Source organism: Antennarius striatus, chromosome 13, assembly GCF_040054535.1.
Source record: "Antennarius striatus isolate MH-2024 chromosome 13, ASM4005453v1, whole genome shotgun sequence".
Taxonomy (NCBI): Eukaryota; Metazoa; Chordata; class Actinopteri; order Lophiiformes; family Antennariidae; genus Antennarius; species Antennarius striatus.
Window position 1 is genome coordinate 10,144,328 of NC_090788.1, and position 17,389 is coordinate 10,161,716.

At 40.4% G+C, this 17,389-nt stretch overlaps 1 protein-coding gene across 2 annotated transcripts in view; it reads right to left on the bottom strand.

Annotated features, from left to right (window-relative positions):
- klhl13 (kelch-like family member 13) overlaps window positions 1-17,389 on the bottom strand; it is a 59,742-nt gene that overhangs the window by 34,593 nt on the left and 7,760 nt on the right. Inside the window, exon 1 of one of the 2 annotated variants that reach the window (XM_068331796.1) lies at window positions 10,470-10,618. The exons of the other annotated variant lie outside the window; for it this stretch is intronic. Coding sequence (XP_068187897.1) covers window positions 10,470-10,567 — 98 coding nt within the window. The 5' untranslated portion in view covers window positions 10,568-10,618. Of the gene's footprint in view, window positions 1-10,469; window positions 10,619-17,389 lie in introns of those variants that run through there. 2 annotated transcript variants of the gene reach the window in all.

A 17,389-nucleotide genomic window follows, 5' to 3' on the forward strand; every position in this document is an offset into this window, starting at 1 on the left:
GCGCAAGCCCAGCGTATATGTGTGTGTGTCTGTAAGTGTATATGTGTGTGTGTGTCTATCACTTTCAGTAAGCAGAACGGGAAACGATTTAGTCTCAACATCTTCTAAAAGGTATAAAAATGTGACAACAGTCTGACTGACTGATAAATGGAAATGTCAATCTATATTTCCTTGTAATGAACATAGCCTTTTTGAACTCGGCTAAATACAAACACAATCATCTATTCCTTGTTGATTTTCCTTTTCCACCATTCACAAGGTTCCACTAAAAAGGAAGAGATCTTTTAGCAGATTATTTCTAACACCTAGGTCTCAAGTGTCTGATAAAAATCTCTGCACTGCCTATTGTGATGAAAATTGGTGTTTAGCTAACACTCTGGCACAAGCACCTAAGTGGATGCATATGCAAAATTCCCCTACAGATATTCTGTTTGGAAAATGATTTCTGGAACATGGCAAAATTTAGAGACTGTGTCTGCACTTCAGAAAACCTACAATTAAAAAAAATGTATAATTGGAGATGGAATATGGTAGAGCAGCGGTTCCCAAACTTTTCAGCCCGCGCACCCACTTCTACCTCCCGACTTAGCTGACGCACCCAAATGCCCAAAACATGAAAAGAAAGAAAAAGCGTAGTCTTTATGGCCATATACGTAGGTATCAAGTTTAATAATATAGGCTCCTGTTAACACAGAATAGATTGTGCAATAATGGGCCTAATGATCTCTCACTTTAGAAACAGTGGGGAGAATAATAGTAACAATATAAAAATGACAATAATAATATTTTAAGTCAAAATGGTCGCCGAGCGAGCCGACTACAGATGAGTGATGAACAGCAGTTATTACTAGGCAGGGCTCGAAATTAACTTTTTTTCTTGGTAGGACTGGTGCTCCCAAATGTAGAAGTTGGTAGCACCAGCAAAGACTTCAGGACCACCTACCCAAAAGCAAGGCAGTGACGGAGCGATAGAGACGCTCCGTCCATCTCCGTTCCTCCTCTCTCCCCCAGGAGAGCAGCCGCAGCTGCGCTCTCATTGGTTCCTGGCAGGACCGCAGGAGCGCCGTCTCACAAACAAAGGCGCACCAGATTTTTTTCCCTAGTCGCACCGGTGCTCCCAAATATATTTAATAGTCACAATGATAAAAATATGGACGCATATGCGACCAAAATGGGCGCAATTTCGAGCCCTGCTATGTAACAAATCGGCCTATTTAACAAACTGTAACAGTTATTAGATGGAAACAAATATACTATTCCGCCACAAAGAATCAAAATAACAGAGAGGGAGATTTTTTAAAAAACGCTGTCGTGTGGACGCGAATCGTTTTCGATTCGTTTTTAAAAAGTTGCATTTTAAAAAAAATCCGTCATCGTGTGGACGGGGCCTAACTCTAGAATTCCGTTGACAGAAGATTGGGGAAGGACTAGACCTCTCAATAACTGACAGTAACGGTGATTAGAAACTGCCTTTTATGAAAAAAAAAAAAAAACTAACAAGGAAATATTGTCTTGATTTAAAATATTTCATCTTACGTTTCCATTTCAACAGTGGTCTTAAGGAGTTGGAGCTAGAATAGACATATGAGATGTAACTTGCTGTTTAATCATGATCAGTGGAAAGGGGATCAACCTGCAGACAGAAGCTTAATCAGCTCGTTGTTTTACCTGCTGGATAATAGCCAGTTAAATTAGCTAATTTGTTAGTTGTGTTTAGGACTCACCGAAAAGACTGACATCTATGAGGTGAGGCAGGAGGGCTGAAGTGGATCACCAAATGACTCTCAGGTTCAAGATAAACACATTAACCAGCACAGCTATAAAAATCAACACTGAAATCTATTGTATGACAAATAAATCTATTGTGACAAATCCAGAACAGACAAATACAGTATTTTCCGCACTATAAGGCACACTGGACTATAAGGCGCACCCTTAATGATTTGTTTGTTTTATAATTTATTCCATATACAAGGCGCACTGGATTATAAGGCACACACAATAAAAAATAAAATGTATTTGATAAACTGTAGCGACTGTAGTTGCGCAATTCGTCCACTAGATAGAGCCGCACTGCTCAGGCAGTCATGATTGCATTCATGACTTCCTGACTACCTTTGAATGGCCCCCATTATTATGTCAATAAGCCATTCTGAGCCTCATCAAGGAAACCTGATCACTTGATCACTTTGCCGTCTTAGGCCCCGTCCACACGGTAACGGATTTTTTTAAAAAGCAACCTTTTTTGTTGCGCTTACGCCTTCCGTCCACACGACAACGCAGATATCCGGAACAAAAACGCAACTTTCCGAAAACGCTTGCCGACGTGGATTTTTTTAAATATGCTGGGTCTGCGTTGTCGTGTGGACGGCGTATCCCCGGGACTTCTTAAAAACGCTGACATCTTGCCTGTGACAAAAACCGTTGTGACGTCATATTTATGGGCCCATGTGTTGTGATAACAAAACACGGAGGATTCCTATTGGATAAAATTTGACTCAATACTGCCACCACATGGTTGAGCATGCTTATAGCAGTCTTCGAAAACGCACTGGTGCGTTTACATGTGGACGGAGATTTTTTTAAAAACACTGTTGTGTGGACGGGAATCGTTTGATGTGTTTTTCAAAAGTTGCATTTTTAAAAAAAATCCGTCTTCGTGTGGACGGGGCCTTAGAAAGAAGTCAACGCGCATATTAAAAAACCTGACATTAAAAACTGGTTAAATTCATTATGAGTGCAGTCACTGCGAACATAGCGGATTATTTCCTGATCTGAAGTTCGAAGCAGATATTTAAGCTCCGACGTTCGTCTTCGTTTATTAATTAAATATTGTTTCAATCGATCGGTAGTCCAGTCGGAGGTGAGGTGCAGCTCTTTGGTGCTGTGTGTCCTAAACAATTTTTTAAATAGTTTTTAATGACAGGCTGCTAATTTACTGGAAAATGTGACACTGTTTTACTCATAGAACTGACTTTAATGTCGGTATCTCACAGCCGTGAATTTCATAGCACGTCCTGCAGACAGAATACAAAAGCCTGAATGCGCCCCTCCGCCGCCCCCCCAGAGCTATCAACTACATTTGCAAATCTATGCAGCACAACAGAAACGCAGTGACAATGCTCTTGAAATTTCAGAAAGCCTGGAAGTTCAGCTTTGAGGGTCTTTCATTCACGTTTATGCCAGTTTCTCCGTGTGTTTCCGCTAACTAATAGAATGGACCGTCACTAGAATCCAGATTACAGCACAATGGCTTTTTTAAGACAAATTAATTATTAATTATTTCTGGCGCCACAGTAGTTAGGAAATACTGAGATCAGTCAGTCAGTCAAACTTCATTAATAGAGTTGTTAAAAGTTCCTTATGTTTTGCTACGTAATCACTGGTGCTCCCACAGGCTGGTCTGAGGCACACGATGACCGATTTTTTAAAAAACTGAACTTTAAAAACGCATCGAAAACGATTTGCGTCCACACGACAGCGTTTTTAAAACAATCTCCGTCCATGTTTTTGAAGACGGCTATAAGCATGCCAAACCATGTAGTGGCAGTTTTGAGTCAAATTTTATTTATATTTTATATATTTTTATTTTATCCAATAGGAATCCTCCGTGTTTTGTTGTCACAACACGCGGGCCCATAAATATGACGTCACAGCGGTTTTCGTCGCAGGCAAGACGTCAGCATTTTTAAAAGGTCGCAGCAAGGCCGTCCACACGACAACGCAGACCCAGCGTTTTTTTAAAAATCCGCGTCGGCCAGCGTTTTTAAAAAGTTGCGTTTTCGTTTCGGATATCTGAGTTGTGTTTATGCCTTCCGTCCACACGACAACAGAAAAGTTGCGTTTTCAAAAAATCCGTTATTGTGTGGACGGGGCCTGAGAGCAGCTCAGTCAGAGCCGGGACTTCGGTGACGCCCCTTGACTACCGTTGTTAGGGGGCGTGGGCCCGAGAGCCTTGTGAGGGTGCTCCTCTGGTGGCGGAGTGTGGTATGACTGGCGGCCAGACTGCCGCCTTTTTTACAGCGATCATGTTTTTAACCAATATTAATGTGAATATTAATCCATATACAAGGCGCACCGGATTATAAGGCGCACTACGGGTTTATGAAAAAAAAAGTAGGCTTTAAGGTGTGCCTTATAGTCCGGAAAATACTGTAATTCATCTTAGTGATCAGTGAGATCTGTAGTGTGAATAGTAATGAACATAATGAAATAAATGTTTCACAGCTTCTATGACCATTATTTCTGATCAGAGGTTCATAAAGAAATGAAGTTTGAATTAGAGAGTAACAGCATACTCTCACCCTTATACCTACATCCCTTATTAAGCATAAATGGCAACATTGTGTTGTTGAATATAAATGTATCAAAGCAGCTTCAAATTAATCAAACTGATTGATGATTTATCATTTAATTTAATTTTACCTCTCTATTTTTAAATCACATGTATTTCAATTACCTTCATTTTTACCATTCAATGTTTGTTACTTCAGCCCTCAATATTTGTCAATCTGGTTGACTTTGTAATAAAGAACACGATTCAGTACATCATTCTTTATTCTACAAACATGTTGAGTGACACTGAAGATTCTGTTCATGTCTCTGGCCAGGGTGAATCCTTTCATCTCCATGAAACAAGGGAGAACAAACAATGGTGGTGACATTGACCTGACCTACTAACAGGTTCAGGACATGGACTTATCTCGTTGAGTAAGAGCTTTGGGAGTCTCTGCTGTAGATTAGGTGTGATTTGTTTTTCCAATCAAGTCTTAAAAGCATTAGAAACCACTTTTAGCCAAATGGTTTCTAATAGTTTCATATACGTTTTAAAGAAACAAGCAGCACTATTTTTCATTGTATATCAACAGTAAACAGACTGTGCTTATGAGCACCTTTCTAGACTGACTGACCATTCAATGTGATTTACACCATCATCCATAAATTGGTGGCAGAACTTACAAGTCATGAGCCTCCTGCTCATTGGGATAAAAACTATTAATGTAATCTAACATTGGTTTCTATCTGGTTTTATCTCACATGAATCTTTGGGTGCCGTTTGAATAGCTTTTCTTACAATTTCTTAAGACCTCTGATTAATCAATTTTGGGTTTCTCTCAGGTATAATGACAACCACAGAGTCCACAGGTTATAAAGCTAAATAAAATTCACAATCTAGAGCCGTTGTGTTGTATCTGTAAATGTGTAGCTTCAGTTTGGATACTTTAAAGCTGATGTGGCAAGCTCTCTGATTCTCTGCCCTGCATCGAAATGGAGACACGAACACAAAATGAACACGCAAGGAAGAATGAATCAACAGTTTCTGACTGCACCCTCAAAAGACACATATCCTCCATAATCAGACAATGTCTCCTACATCTTTAAAGAATGTGCTGTTATCTATACATTCATGTGCAAATTTGCAATCTGACTTAATACACTTAGAGCCTTTTAGCAAAGAACAGCTTTGCAGTTTTAACATCTCTCCTGGCATATCATCCCCGACTGGGTCCAATTAACACATAAATCACACTGTGATATATCTGGTGTGACCCTCAAGTGTAATTACACTGTTTTATGCATTTTTAAGCATGAATGATGTCTGGATTTTTTGTAGGCAGAAAAAAAAATCTCTTGAGTTTCATGACATCTGTAAATCCAGCCACTTGCTGATTATTTTAAAAGAGAACTGTTTAATTTAATGAACAAATGACTTTGAGTTGGTTTCAAAGAAATGTCTGTAAACCAGTGGGACATTTACCCTGGAGACTGCAGCGATCGTCTCATAGCGGTGGTATGGTGTGATTCATTGGAAGCAGAAGGAACTGACAGTCGCATGAGACATGTGAAGCATTTACGTTCATATGGCTTCATTTCTAATAGGCTGCACAACCTGAATGCAGTATAATCTGGTCACACTTTAACTAGAATGAACACTTGCTATTCTAGACATTTTGAAGCTTTTTTAAGTGACGGTCAAGGGGAGAATTTAGTCAAGTCAAGGAACAGCACATAAATCTATTTTAGATTCTAATGATCAAAAGCAAAATTCTAAGGTCAAAAGGTAGCTTCTTTTTTTAGATTATAGAAGGAAATAGTTTCTTAACAAAACATAAACAGGAAGCATTGTCGGAAATAAAAGAGGTCTGACACCTTTTAAAGGTCTCTGCCTGGAATCCAACAAGCTTTGCCATAGCTGAGGATACTGGCTCACAGGTTATGCAGCAAAGCAGCACACTCACCAACCAGTGTAAAATGAGGAATTGCATTCATTTTAATTGGTTGTTTTTGGTTGTTGAATCAAAAATAAACCCAATGACCAGTGCTCTCTCTAAAGTGCGCACCTGCGCAATAGCACAATGCTCGCACAGTCTAAGCGCACAAGAAATTCTATGCTGCGCATAAAATTTGAAATTAACGTATTGTGATGTCCCGCGTGTTGTTACTGTTGTGTGTTGCTGTCTTGAGTTGTTCTGTGGGTGTGTCAGTTGTGCATGAGTTCACAAGACTTGGAAGGAGGGTGGGGGCATGTGAGTGTAAAAAGTGAGTGCTGAGCGGGAGTTGAGAGTTCTGGATTGTTGCTTGTTAAGGATGAACGCAGAAATTAAGCTCATCAAAAGAAGTTCGTAGTTGTCATCCTTGCCCACATTACACGACACCCGGAGTGTTACCGTGTTTAATACAGTAATATATAATATAATCTAATGTAATCTATCCAGCCAATGTACGATAAGGTTCATTGACACTATGCAGCGAATCAAGGCATTGACGGTACTGCATGTGCGCCCTACTGTCAGCGACTCACCAAGGCAAAGTAAAAAAGAAATGCAGTTATTTTAAGATGGAATGGCTGTGACACAACGTATGTAGATGCAAGTAGAAGAACGAGCTGTGAAACTGGATGAGATTTTTTTCTGTTTGAGAAAGTTCAAAGAAGCAGACAAAGCCATTAACCTGGACAAAGTGTACAAGTTAAAATTTAAGTCAGATTTGTGCATATTCTAGTGACATGTAGACAATTTTTTATTTATGGATATTATTAAATGCTGTTACTGCTAGATAATTTATGGGTAGCAGAAATGCTAATAAAAAAAATGAATGAGATATTTTACAGACAAAGAGTTACAGGCACTTACACTGTATCACAAGCAACAGCACACATCATTGTGAAAAATGTGAATGTTTTAATGCGAACAACATGTTATGCCTGAAAGGTGTTTTTGTGTCATCTCTTCCATAACAGGATCCTAAACCAGGCCACAATTGCACCACACCTTGGCCAAAGCAGGACTCTCACATATAACATACTACCTATTTCATGAAGAACAAGATTTTTGTATTTTTCATTTCAACTGGGCAAATTCACTTATATTAAAAATAAACAAATGAAAATTGCTGCTGTAATTTGATTCTTTTAATAAGCAATGTATCTTGCTATGATCCAAGGTTTTGAACAAGTGTGATACTGGTGTGTGGCCACACTGTGCACATCTGATGTTGCTCACAGTGGTCCCCAGTGCACTCACGAAGCTTGTGTGTTTGCCCAGACACATGAAAAATTAGAGGGAACATTGCCAATGATATTTTACTTTACTTTTTACCTGGGTCATTCTGGCAAAGAACTATTACTTGCTAGCATGAAATCTGCAACACAAGCAGCTCACCAATCTATTTACAGATTAGGGTGGTTTCAAACAAGCAACTACATTTCTCAAGTAAATCTAGATTCTTTATGTTACACATACGTGAGATATTTCAAAAATCCTGTGTTCTCAATCATTCTTCTGTTTCCCATGCATGCAAAAAATTTACAGCTAAACAACAAGTTAAAATGTCTCTCAAGCCAAACTGAGACACTTCTTAAAGGGCCTATGAAGAGTGAATTCTCCCTGACCACAGAGGAACCTATAATTGGGGGCCAATATCTGCCTGTCTAAAAACACAGCTCACAATACACATTTCAAAATAGTATGTGGTCGGGGGTGGGGGGTGGGGGGGTGGGGGGGGCTAGGCCACACTGAGCAGCGTGAGATGAAGCCTTGATGCTTGAAAACACTTTAATCGCCTGGGTGTGCACACAATATCTGATGAAGACACGCAGGCACTGTCCACAGCCACTTAAGTACACTGGATGCTGCTTCGTCATTGTTTCATTTCGAGAGTTGGACCAGCACTCAAAAAGAACATATATAAAAGCTAGTGAAGATCATCTTGTTCCTTTTAGACTTCAAGTTTTCAAAATACATACAGTAAATAATGTCTGTAAATAATATCTGACTGGGTCTTCCGAGATTTAAAAAGGATAATATTTCAAGCATGATCTGACAAAACATACTTGAGTATACCGCACAGAAAAATAAGCCACATGGCTGGTCACTGATGACTTATATCAAAATTGTAAAGTAATTACAAATAAGTAATTTATTTGTAGAAGAGCAAAATAAGGTCAAAAGAAATCAAACGTATTTAACTGAAAATATTAAATTTCTTTCTTCTTGGTGTTATTTGTGCTGCTATTTTTTAAAAGCTTTATTTCATGTCAGTACTCCAAACAAATCCCAAGTAATGAGGCAAGCAGTCGACATACTGTGTCTGCAGACTGGGTTTTCAAAGGTTTGAGGACAGAGATTTACATACAAATGTCTGTCAGGTATTAGCACCTTATTCCTAAGTTGTTTACTGAAACATAAGTCTTACTAATCTCAAACAGATCTCATGTCACAATATAAAGCAATGGAGTTAAACAACTCCACGTTTGCCTCTGTCATCTTGAGACTGGATGTATCCGAGAGGGGAAGTGAAAAGCAGCACTTGTCCCTTAATCCTGACAAAAGCTAAGGTGCCCTTGAGCAAGGCCATTAACCCCTTCCTGCCCCTGAGGATGCCAACAACAGATAAGACGGCTTTCAGGTTTTGAATGTGTGTGCGCGCTTGGTGTGTGTGTGTGTGTGTGTGTGTGTGTGTGTGTGTGTGTGTGTGTGTGTGTGTGTGTGCATGCATTCATAATGTTTACAAAGTGACACCCTTTAGCAAAGACTTCTGTGTGCTCTGCTCAAAAGGTAAAAACTATAATGCCACCTGTATGGACATACCCACCTATATATTTCAAAAAGCTCACTTGAAAAGTCTCACGCTGTCACACTGTCACCAACTCCACTCACTACCTGTCAATCAAGCACCCAACCAATCACAGCACATCTGCCACAAAGAATCAAGTGAACGGTATGGTGTAAGGCATCTGCTATGTTAGGAGAATAACTATATATGGACTTCCAAGTTAACATAATTTTAGTGTCATAACTTTTCCAACAATTTTCATGTTTTTGAGCAGAGATTCCAAACAGCAGGAACGACACAGAAAATGGCAACGATTTCTGAGTGAAACTGGCTGGTTAGCACCAACAGTCTGTCCAGCTATGGTTTCCATTTGGAATGGGACAATGTAGTATCCAAAACGCTCCTAGGGCATCTGACAAAAACGGTCTTTAAGAAACTACACACAGTTCATCTAAGATTCATCTACAGCTTCGCAATGCCCGCCCAGCGCAACCCATGATTTGCCAGCACAAAGTCGTTACGTCACCACGTTGATTTTGGATTACGTTGGGTACGCTTGGTTTATAATACCATGAAGTCTGATAATATTGCTTTATCGAGGAATTTCTGCGGGTTCCAGCTAGTAATTTATAAATGTAGAAATACCCTTTTTGGAAATTCCATGTTTCGATTAGGATGTTCAAATAAAAGTGTGGCTTTTAAACATAGATATCTCCCTCTTGGATGAGGTAGTAAAACTAAGCACTTCAGCTTATGAGCAAAGCTTCCTGATAGCTGAAGACCACATGAATCCTATGAAAAAAACCTCTAAGTGAGTCCAGCTAGCCAATGAAATCACCTTTAGGCAATCAGCTAATCTAGTTTGCCTTGAGGGCTTTAAAAAATTGTATCTCACCTGTTCCAGGTCATAGACACATTACAAAAGTATTATTAGACACTTGTCCATTTGAGCACAGCTTGGGGAAGGGGGTTAAGAGAAAGGATGGTGAGAGGCTGTGAGAAACACTTCCATTCTACCCTCCCCCCCCTCCCTCCTCAACAGCAGCTTCTAAACGAGGGCAAGCCAGACATCCTGACAAAGGCAGGCTCCTCCCAAGCTGCTCAGTCCCCGTTCCCAAATAAACCTAGCCACAGGGAGAAGGTACGAGTTGGGGATGTGAGGCTGGTCATGCCCAGACTAGTGGCAAAATGAGTGCCTCTGTCCGAGAGTTAAGCATTCTGCCAGCGAACCATAAAATCCAAGCTGCACAAGGCAGCTTTCTGAACACGCAAAGCTCAATTGCATTCTGACTAATTAGAGGTTCATAAAAAAATGTGAGATATTTACTAAAAGAATAACTGAGGAGGAAAAGCATCCACCTGCACATACACCAACAAAACAAATTGATGGTAATTCTATTCAGCTCCTTACTCACATGTAGGCAGGCGAAAGGGGTGAGGACCTGGACGTCTTAAGAACTGGCACTGGGAATTTCCAGCTGACGGGAGAACCGCTTTTCCATTTTAACGGCATGTTGTTGTCACCAGAATGGTGCTACAGCAGTACCAACAGCAAAGACCATTTCCATGAGAATGTTTCCAATGCAGTCGTCCATCCCACTCTGCCCACACCATTTAAGGGGGAGGGAGAGCAGTGGCTGGAGCAGCAGTTACAGAAATACACTGCTGAAGGCAGCACAGGCTACACTCAGGGTTGTGACTTTTGCGGCAGCACTTAGAAGCCAATAGCTTGCATCCACCGCGACTGCTTGTCCTGCTGCATTCACGGCTGTCTCTTGGTAGGAGGGGGAGAGAAGCCCTGCCTTCCCATCACCCTTCAAGGGTTTGTGAATAGTCCAGTAGCTAAGCAACAGTGCCACCTTGTTAAAGGAGTCATGATTACAGTTCTGGGTTATGCTATGCAAAGAAAACAAAAAAAGAGTTATTAAATGAATGCAAATACACCACCATGCTCTATGGTATAAATGTGATTTAATAATTGGTAATGCCACAAACTCCATGACAGGACTAATCATTTGTCACTACCTGATACCTTCTTGTTCCTGACGCATTAAAATGAGTTACAAATTAATCATTTATAAATAAATAAGTAATCAAGTAAATAAAATAAATACACACACATATGCATACACTACACACATACTGTACACTGTCTATTGTGGAATAAGGAGAAATAGTACAAATCATTCCACTGTATACATTATCTGTGTGGTATTCCAATTTTTGAAGATTTAAGAAGCATCAATAGTGAATTAATAATAATTAAAAAATAATTGATATACACATAAACATATATAATATTAATTTATTACATAATAAAGAATTATTAATTCTAACTGAACACAGGTTTATTTTTATTTTGTTCTTTCACTGAAGAAAAGTTTTCTGGAATTTTGTAAATGTTTTGATCATCAGGCTTTGCAGTCAAGAATGTAAGGTACTCTCTGCCTGTACTCCTGATGTTTAAGTAGCAATCACATCCACCTTATGGTGGAGCAAAGGGCAGACAGTCTGGGACCTCACATACTTACAAGGATGGTGCTGTCTTTCAGCACCAAGTTTCTGTTGCAGTTTAAAGTGCAAATTTCTTTAATAATGTAAAGGTGAAAACAAAATGAGAGGTAGAGTGTCCCAGGTGGAGACTGCGTGAATACTACAGAAGTCGAACCATGACCTGAGCTCCCTGACCTTACACTGTCTTCCAATATTGCAGATATTTTCTTCCAATGTTGCAGATATTTTCAGATGATTTTTTACTACTTTACTACATTACTACTTTTTTTTTAACTTACAAGTCTTACAAGTTGAGCCCTTTCTACTCAGCAATCCAAAAGTTTCATACAGATAAGCAAGGAAAAACAAAGTAACAATGATACTGTAGGAGCCAAATGATGCTTTGGGTCTCCTGTGGATAATTGGTCACGTGGTTTAAATAGAGGCCAATTGTTGGCCGGGGAGGCCTTTCCACCCCGAAGCATAAATAGTTTTTAGACCGTTAACAGCGAATTGACTGTGACTGTGAAACGTCAAACCTTGAGATGTTTTGTTGTAAACTATAGGACAATTTAAATGGAAATAAAACAGAACATTCATGCAAAAGGTTGGCCTGTCAAATGGTGATTGAGAAAGCATGTCAATGTGTCAACCACTCAAGAGCGGTGGAAACCTCAGTGGCTTCAAGTGTGGCTTAGCCTCTACATTAAAGTAAAAAAACTACCGCTTCAGTTAACTATTGGAAATGACTGAACTTTCTTCACTTTCGTGATTGGGAAAACGAGAAAGAAGGACGCTCGGTGCCATGCGCTTTGAGCGTTTTCACACCTGGATCTTGTACACACACCTGCGCTGTGGACACTGAATTGGGGCTACAGCTGTCGTTGGAAAGCCGGATAGAAACAACGCCTGCTTAGGAGACGCCGGATAGGACAACGCCTGCTCCAAAGAAGCTGCAGAGGATCCACACCTGTCGTTGGAGACGCCGGAGAGGAATGCGCACACCGGGAACTCCGCAACGGGTAAAATGTTGGATGCAAGGTATGAGTAGCGCTACTGACGTTCATATGGCCATTTGTATGTACATTATGGCTTAAGTCAAATGCATTGGCCGCAGAAGAGGATGAACATTTGACTGTGAACTGGTTTGTTGAAAAAAGCTTTTCGTTTTGGATTTAAATATGGAGGAGCGAGTTGCGGACGAGGATGACGAGGACATGGCGTCGGATGCGAGTGCGCATCCCGCTGGCAAATCGGACATTGGGTCCAGCCATAGTGTAACTCTTACTGGTAAAAGAGCGGTCAAACTTTCTGCTAAAGCACTCGCTGACAAATTTAACAGACTGCAAACTGGTAGAAAAGCCAAGCTGAATAAAGCTCGCAATTTAAGACAAATGATACAAGGTAAAATGGTTAAAAAAAATGGTAAAAAATCAAAGGTACAAAATGCACTTGGTGGTTTCATTGAGCTTTGTCATGATTTAAGATGTATGCATGATTCTCTTATGGGGTTATTGCAACTTGATGAAAAAGAGAGGCATTATACATGGTTTAAGGTCAAAATGATGTTTAATTCATCAGGAATGCAAAAGACTGGGTGTTAACCTATGAATACAAAATGTGTATGAATGAAGGTATGGGTGATGATAATATTGTTGACAATATAAACCCTGATGACATTGTTTCCAATGTGGGTGAGCATTCACATCAGAGTTGTATCACTAAAACAACAAGTACCACGTCGTCTGTGCAAAAGGCAGCAGCCGAAAGAGCTGCACTTGTTGCCCACATGGCAGCTTTGAAGGCGCTTCATGCATTAGAGGAACAGGAACAACTGATTAGGAGGAAAAAGGAACAGCTCCAATTGGAAAGCAAATTAGCTGCCTCTAATGCTAAATTGGAGGTTTTGTAAGCTTCAGATGGACAGGGTTTCTCTCAGGTCCATTCAGATGGCATGAACTCATAATTTGAAAGAGCCAAGAGGAAGTTGAACGAAGTTTAACATCTTAATCCCACTGCAAATGAATTTGAGCCCACAGCTTGCAAAACAACTCATCAAGAGAATTGGTCATCGCCACAAAACAACCAACAGGCTGTGGATGTCAAACCAAACCAAACTGAAAGGCACAGATCAACATTATTGAAACCATTTGCTGATCTACATTATCAAGTATTACAACCTGGAACAACAACTGCTTTAGAAAATCAGTGTAATCAGCAATATGTAAATTACCACCAGGACCAAAATCTAACAGGAGATATTGTCAATATCATGCACAAGCAAAATGAAATTACAGCTGCACTTGTTCACCAGCAGCGTCTAATGTCTCTGCCACCACGAGACATTCCCATATTTGATGAAGATCCATTTCAATACAGAGTTTTCATTTAGCATTTGAAAAGGAAAAGGCTAGCAAAGCTGACTGCTTACAATACCTGGAACAATTTACAAGAGGACATCCAAAGGAATTGGTACGCAGTTGCTAGCACATGGCTCCTGAGCGTGGTTACATCGTAGCAAAGGGTCTGCTTCAAGAGCACTTTGGAAAAGAATATAAGATCTCCGCTGCGTATATTGAAAAGGCTTTAGCTTGGCCAAACATAAAATCTGAGGATGTCAAAGCTTTGCAATTGTATGCTTTATTTTTATGTGGATGTTGCAATGTCACTGAAGAGCTTCATTACATGCAGGATCTGGACATGCCAAGCAATGTGAGAATGGTTATTTCAAAGCTGCCTTATAAATTAAGAGAGCAATGGCGAAATAGGGCTCAGGACATTCTAATAACAGGGCTCATTTCAATGATATAGTTGAATATCTGGAGAAGCATGTAAGAGCTCTGTTAGATCCAATCTTTGGAGTCATTCAAGACGTACCACAAAAGACAGCCAGCTCAAATCCCACCAGCAGGTTTCAGCTACAGTCAAAGGACAGAGTACAAGGAAGTAGTTTTGCCACTGCCGTAACACCAATGGATTCCAGTGAGGAGAGATCAAGGGCAAAAAATGAAAAGCAGAAAGGCTTATGTTGTCAGTGCTGTTCACATGCTCATCTATTGAAGACGTGTCATCAATTTAGTAGCAAGAAACACAGAGACAAGATTAAACTTTTAAAAGAAAAAGGGATTTGTTTTGGGTGTTTATGTACTGGACACATAAGCTGGGATTGTAATAAACGTTTGATTGGTGAGATTTGTAACCAACAACATCTCACTGTGCTACACATAAATGTAAAAACAGAGTCACAAAAGGCACCGATCATGGTCGTACAGGGGCCAGAAGTGCTCCCTGCATACTCTCCATTACTCCTGTGCAGGTCAAGTCCACCAAGGGGTAGGAGATTATTCAGACTTTTGCTTTCTTAGATCCTGGTTCCACAGCTACATTCTGTTCTCAGAACCTAATGCAGAGATTAACCATCACAGGAAAAAGAACACATCTTCTGTTGAAAACGATGGGACAAGAAAGGATTGTTTCATCGTATTCCTTATCAGGGATGGAGGTAGCTGGTCTTGAAGCAAATAATTTTCAAGCTTTACCAGAAGTCCTCACACAGAAGCAGATGCCAGTCACTACAGACAATGTTGTTTCTACAGCAGATTTGACAAAGTGGACTTATTTGTCAAAGCTTCAGATCCCCAGCATCAAGGCTAATGTTTATTTGATGATAGGAAGCAACGCTCCCAAGTTATCGTAACCATGGGAAATTATCAACAGCTGTGGTGATGGCCCATACGCTATTAGAACAGTGTTGGGATGGACTGTTAATGGTCCTTTAAATAGAAATGACAGGACGCCTGACGTGGAACATTCTTCTGTTGTAGTGAATAGAATATCTGTGTCCAAATTGGAGCTTATTCTGAATAACCAGTATAAGCATGATTTTAATGAAGTAACATCTGAGAACTAGGAGATGTCAAGAGAAGATATTAGATTCATGGAAATTATGGAATCTTCTGCAAAACTACAGGATAAAAGGCAGTCCTTGAAATTGCCATTAAAGAAACCTGATGTCATTTTACCCAACAACTTTGCAGTGGCCAAGCAAAGGATACTTTGATTGAAAAGGAGGTTTGTTAATAATTCAATCTTTCATCAGGAATACACTAACTACATTAATGAGATCATTCATAAAGGTTATGCAGAGCAGGTATCTGAGGAGCAGTTGCTTTTCAGAAGTGGAAGGGTATGGTACATTCCACACCACAGTGTGTATCATCCCAGAAAAGGCTCTTTATGAGTGGTCTTCAATTGTGGAGCTACGCTAAAAGGAGTGTCACTGAATGGCGAACTACTCCAAGGTCCTAATCTTACCAGCTCTTTGCTTGGAGTTCTCATTCGATTCAGGCAAGAGCCGGTGGCAATCATGGGGGACATGCAGGCTATGTTCCATGAGGTTAAAGTTGCAGAACAGGACAGGGACTTCCTTCACTTTCTTTGGTGGCCAGAAGGCCATTTCAATAGGAAACTCAAAGAATTCCGAATGACTGTACATTTGTTTGGAGCAGTTTAATCACCCAGTTGCGCTAGTTATGCACTGAGGAAAACTGCGGATGACAACAGCATTGACTTGTCTGCTGAAATTGTGCAAGCTGTTAAGCAAAACTGTTACGTGGATGACTGACTGATGAGCTTGGGCTCAGAGATGGAAGCTATACAGATGTTAAGGATTTAACCACTATTTGTGGTTTCATTTTGGAAAAGTGGATTAGCAACAGTCGGGCAGTGTTGCATACACTTGCAGAAGAGCAATGAGCTAAGGATTTACAGGATCTAGACAGAGATGATCTTCCAACAGAGAGAGCTTCAGGTTTGCTTTGGTGCATTGAGTCAGATCATTTCAAGTTAAAGATATGAACTGAAACAGCATACCTCTTACCAGACGAGGTATGCTGTCCACAATCAGCTCCGTACACGATCCTTTGGGCATTCTGGCACCAGTCACTTTGTCTGCCAAGTTACTGCAACAAGAACTTTGCAGGAGACGCTTTGGATGGGATGAGGTTGTGCCAGAAGATATTTCAAACCAGTGGACTAAGTGGTTGTCAGGTTGTCAAAGTGAACAAATGCATGAAACCAAAGGACTTTGGGGAGCCCATACACAGTCAACTACATCATTTTGCTGATGCCAGCAAAGAAGGCTGCGGGACAGTAAGTTACATTAGTTTGATGAATAGTGAAAACATTGTTCACGTTGCTTTCAGGCCAGAGTTAGACCCTTAAAATCTGTAACTGTGCCACGTCTTGAGCTGACTGGCTGTTAGGGTGGATACAATATTGAAAGCAGAACTACAACTTCAACTTGAAGAATCTGTGTTTTGGACTGACAGTACGTCAGTCCTGAAGTACATTAATAACGAAGACAGACACTTTCACACATTTGTTGCCAACAGGATCTCTGCCATTGGAGATGTTTCCAACCCTTCCCAATGGAGGCACATTGGTTCAAAGGACAACCCGACCGATGCTGCATCCAGAGGAATGAAGGTGCCTAACTTTCTTAAGTACACCACTTGGTATGAGGGTCCCAGTTTTCTGTGGAGATTTGAGAAAGAATGGCCAGACAATTACATTGATGTCACAGTAGACTTTGAGGATCCAGAGGTCAGAAAGGTTACATCAGTGAATTCTGTAGCCAACAATCCACTCAGTTTCGCTGACTATCTTATTACTTACTTTTCAGACTGGAAAAGGCTGAAGGTGTCAGTGGCTTGGCTTCTCAGATTTAAGTCCTTCTGGAAGGAACTCAGTGGTCTGAGAAAAGGGTTGAAGGTCTCTGTCAATGCACAAGCTGGTCAAATCAAGAACCTTAAGGCCACAATTACCCAAAGGAATAACATCA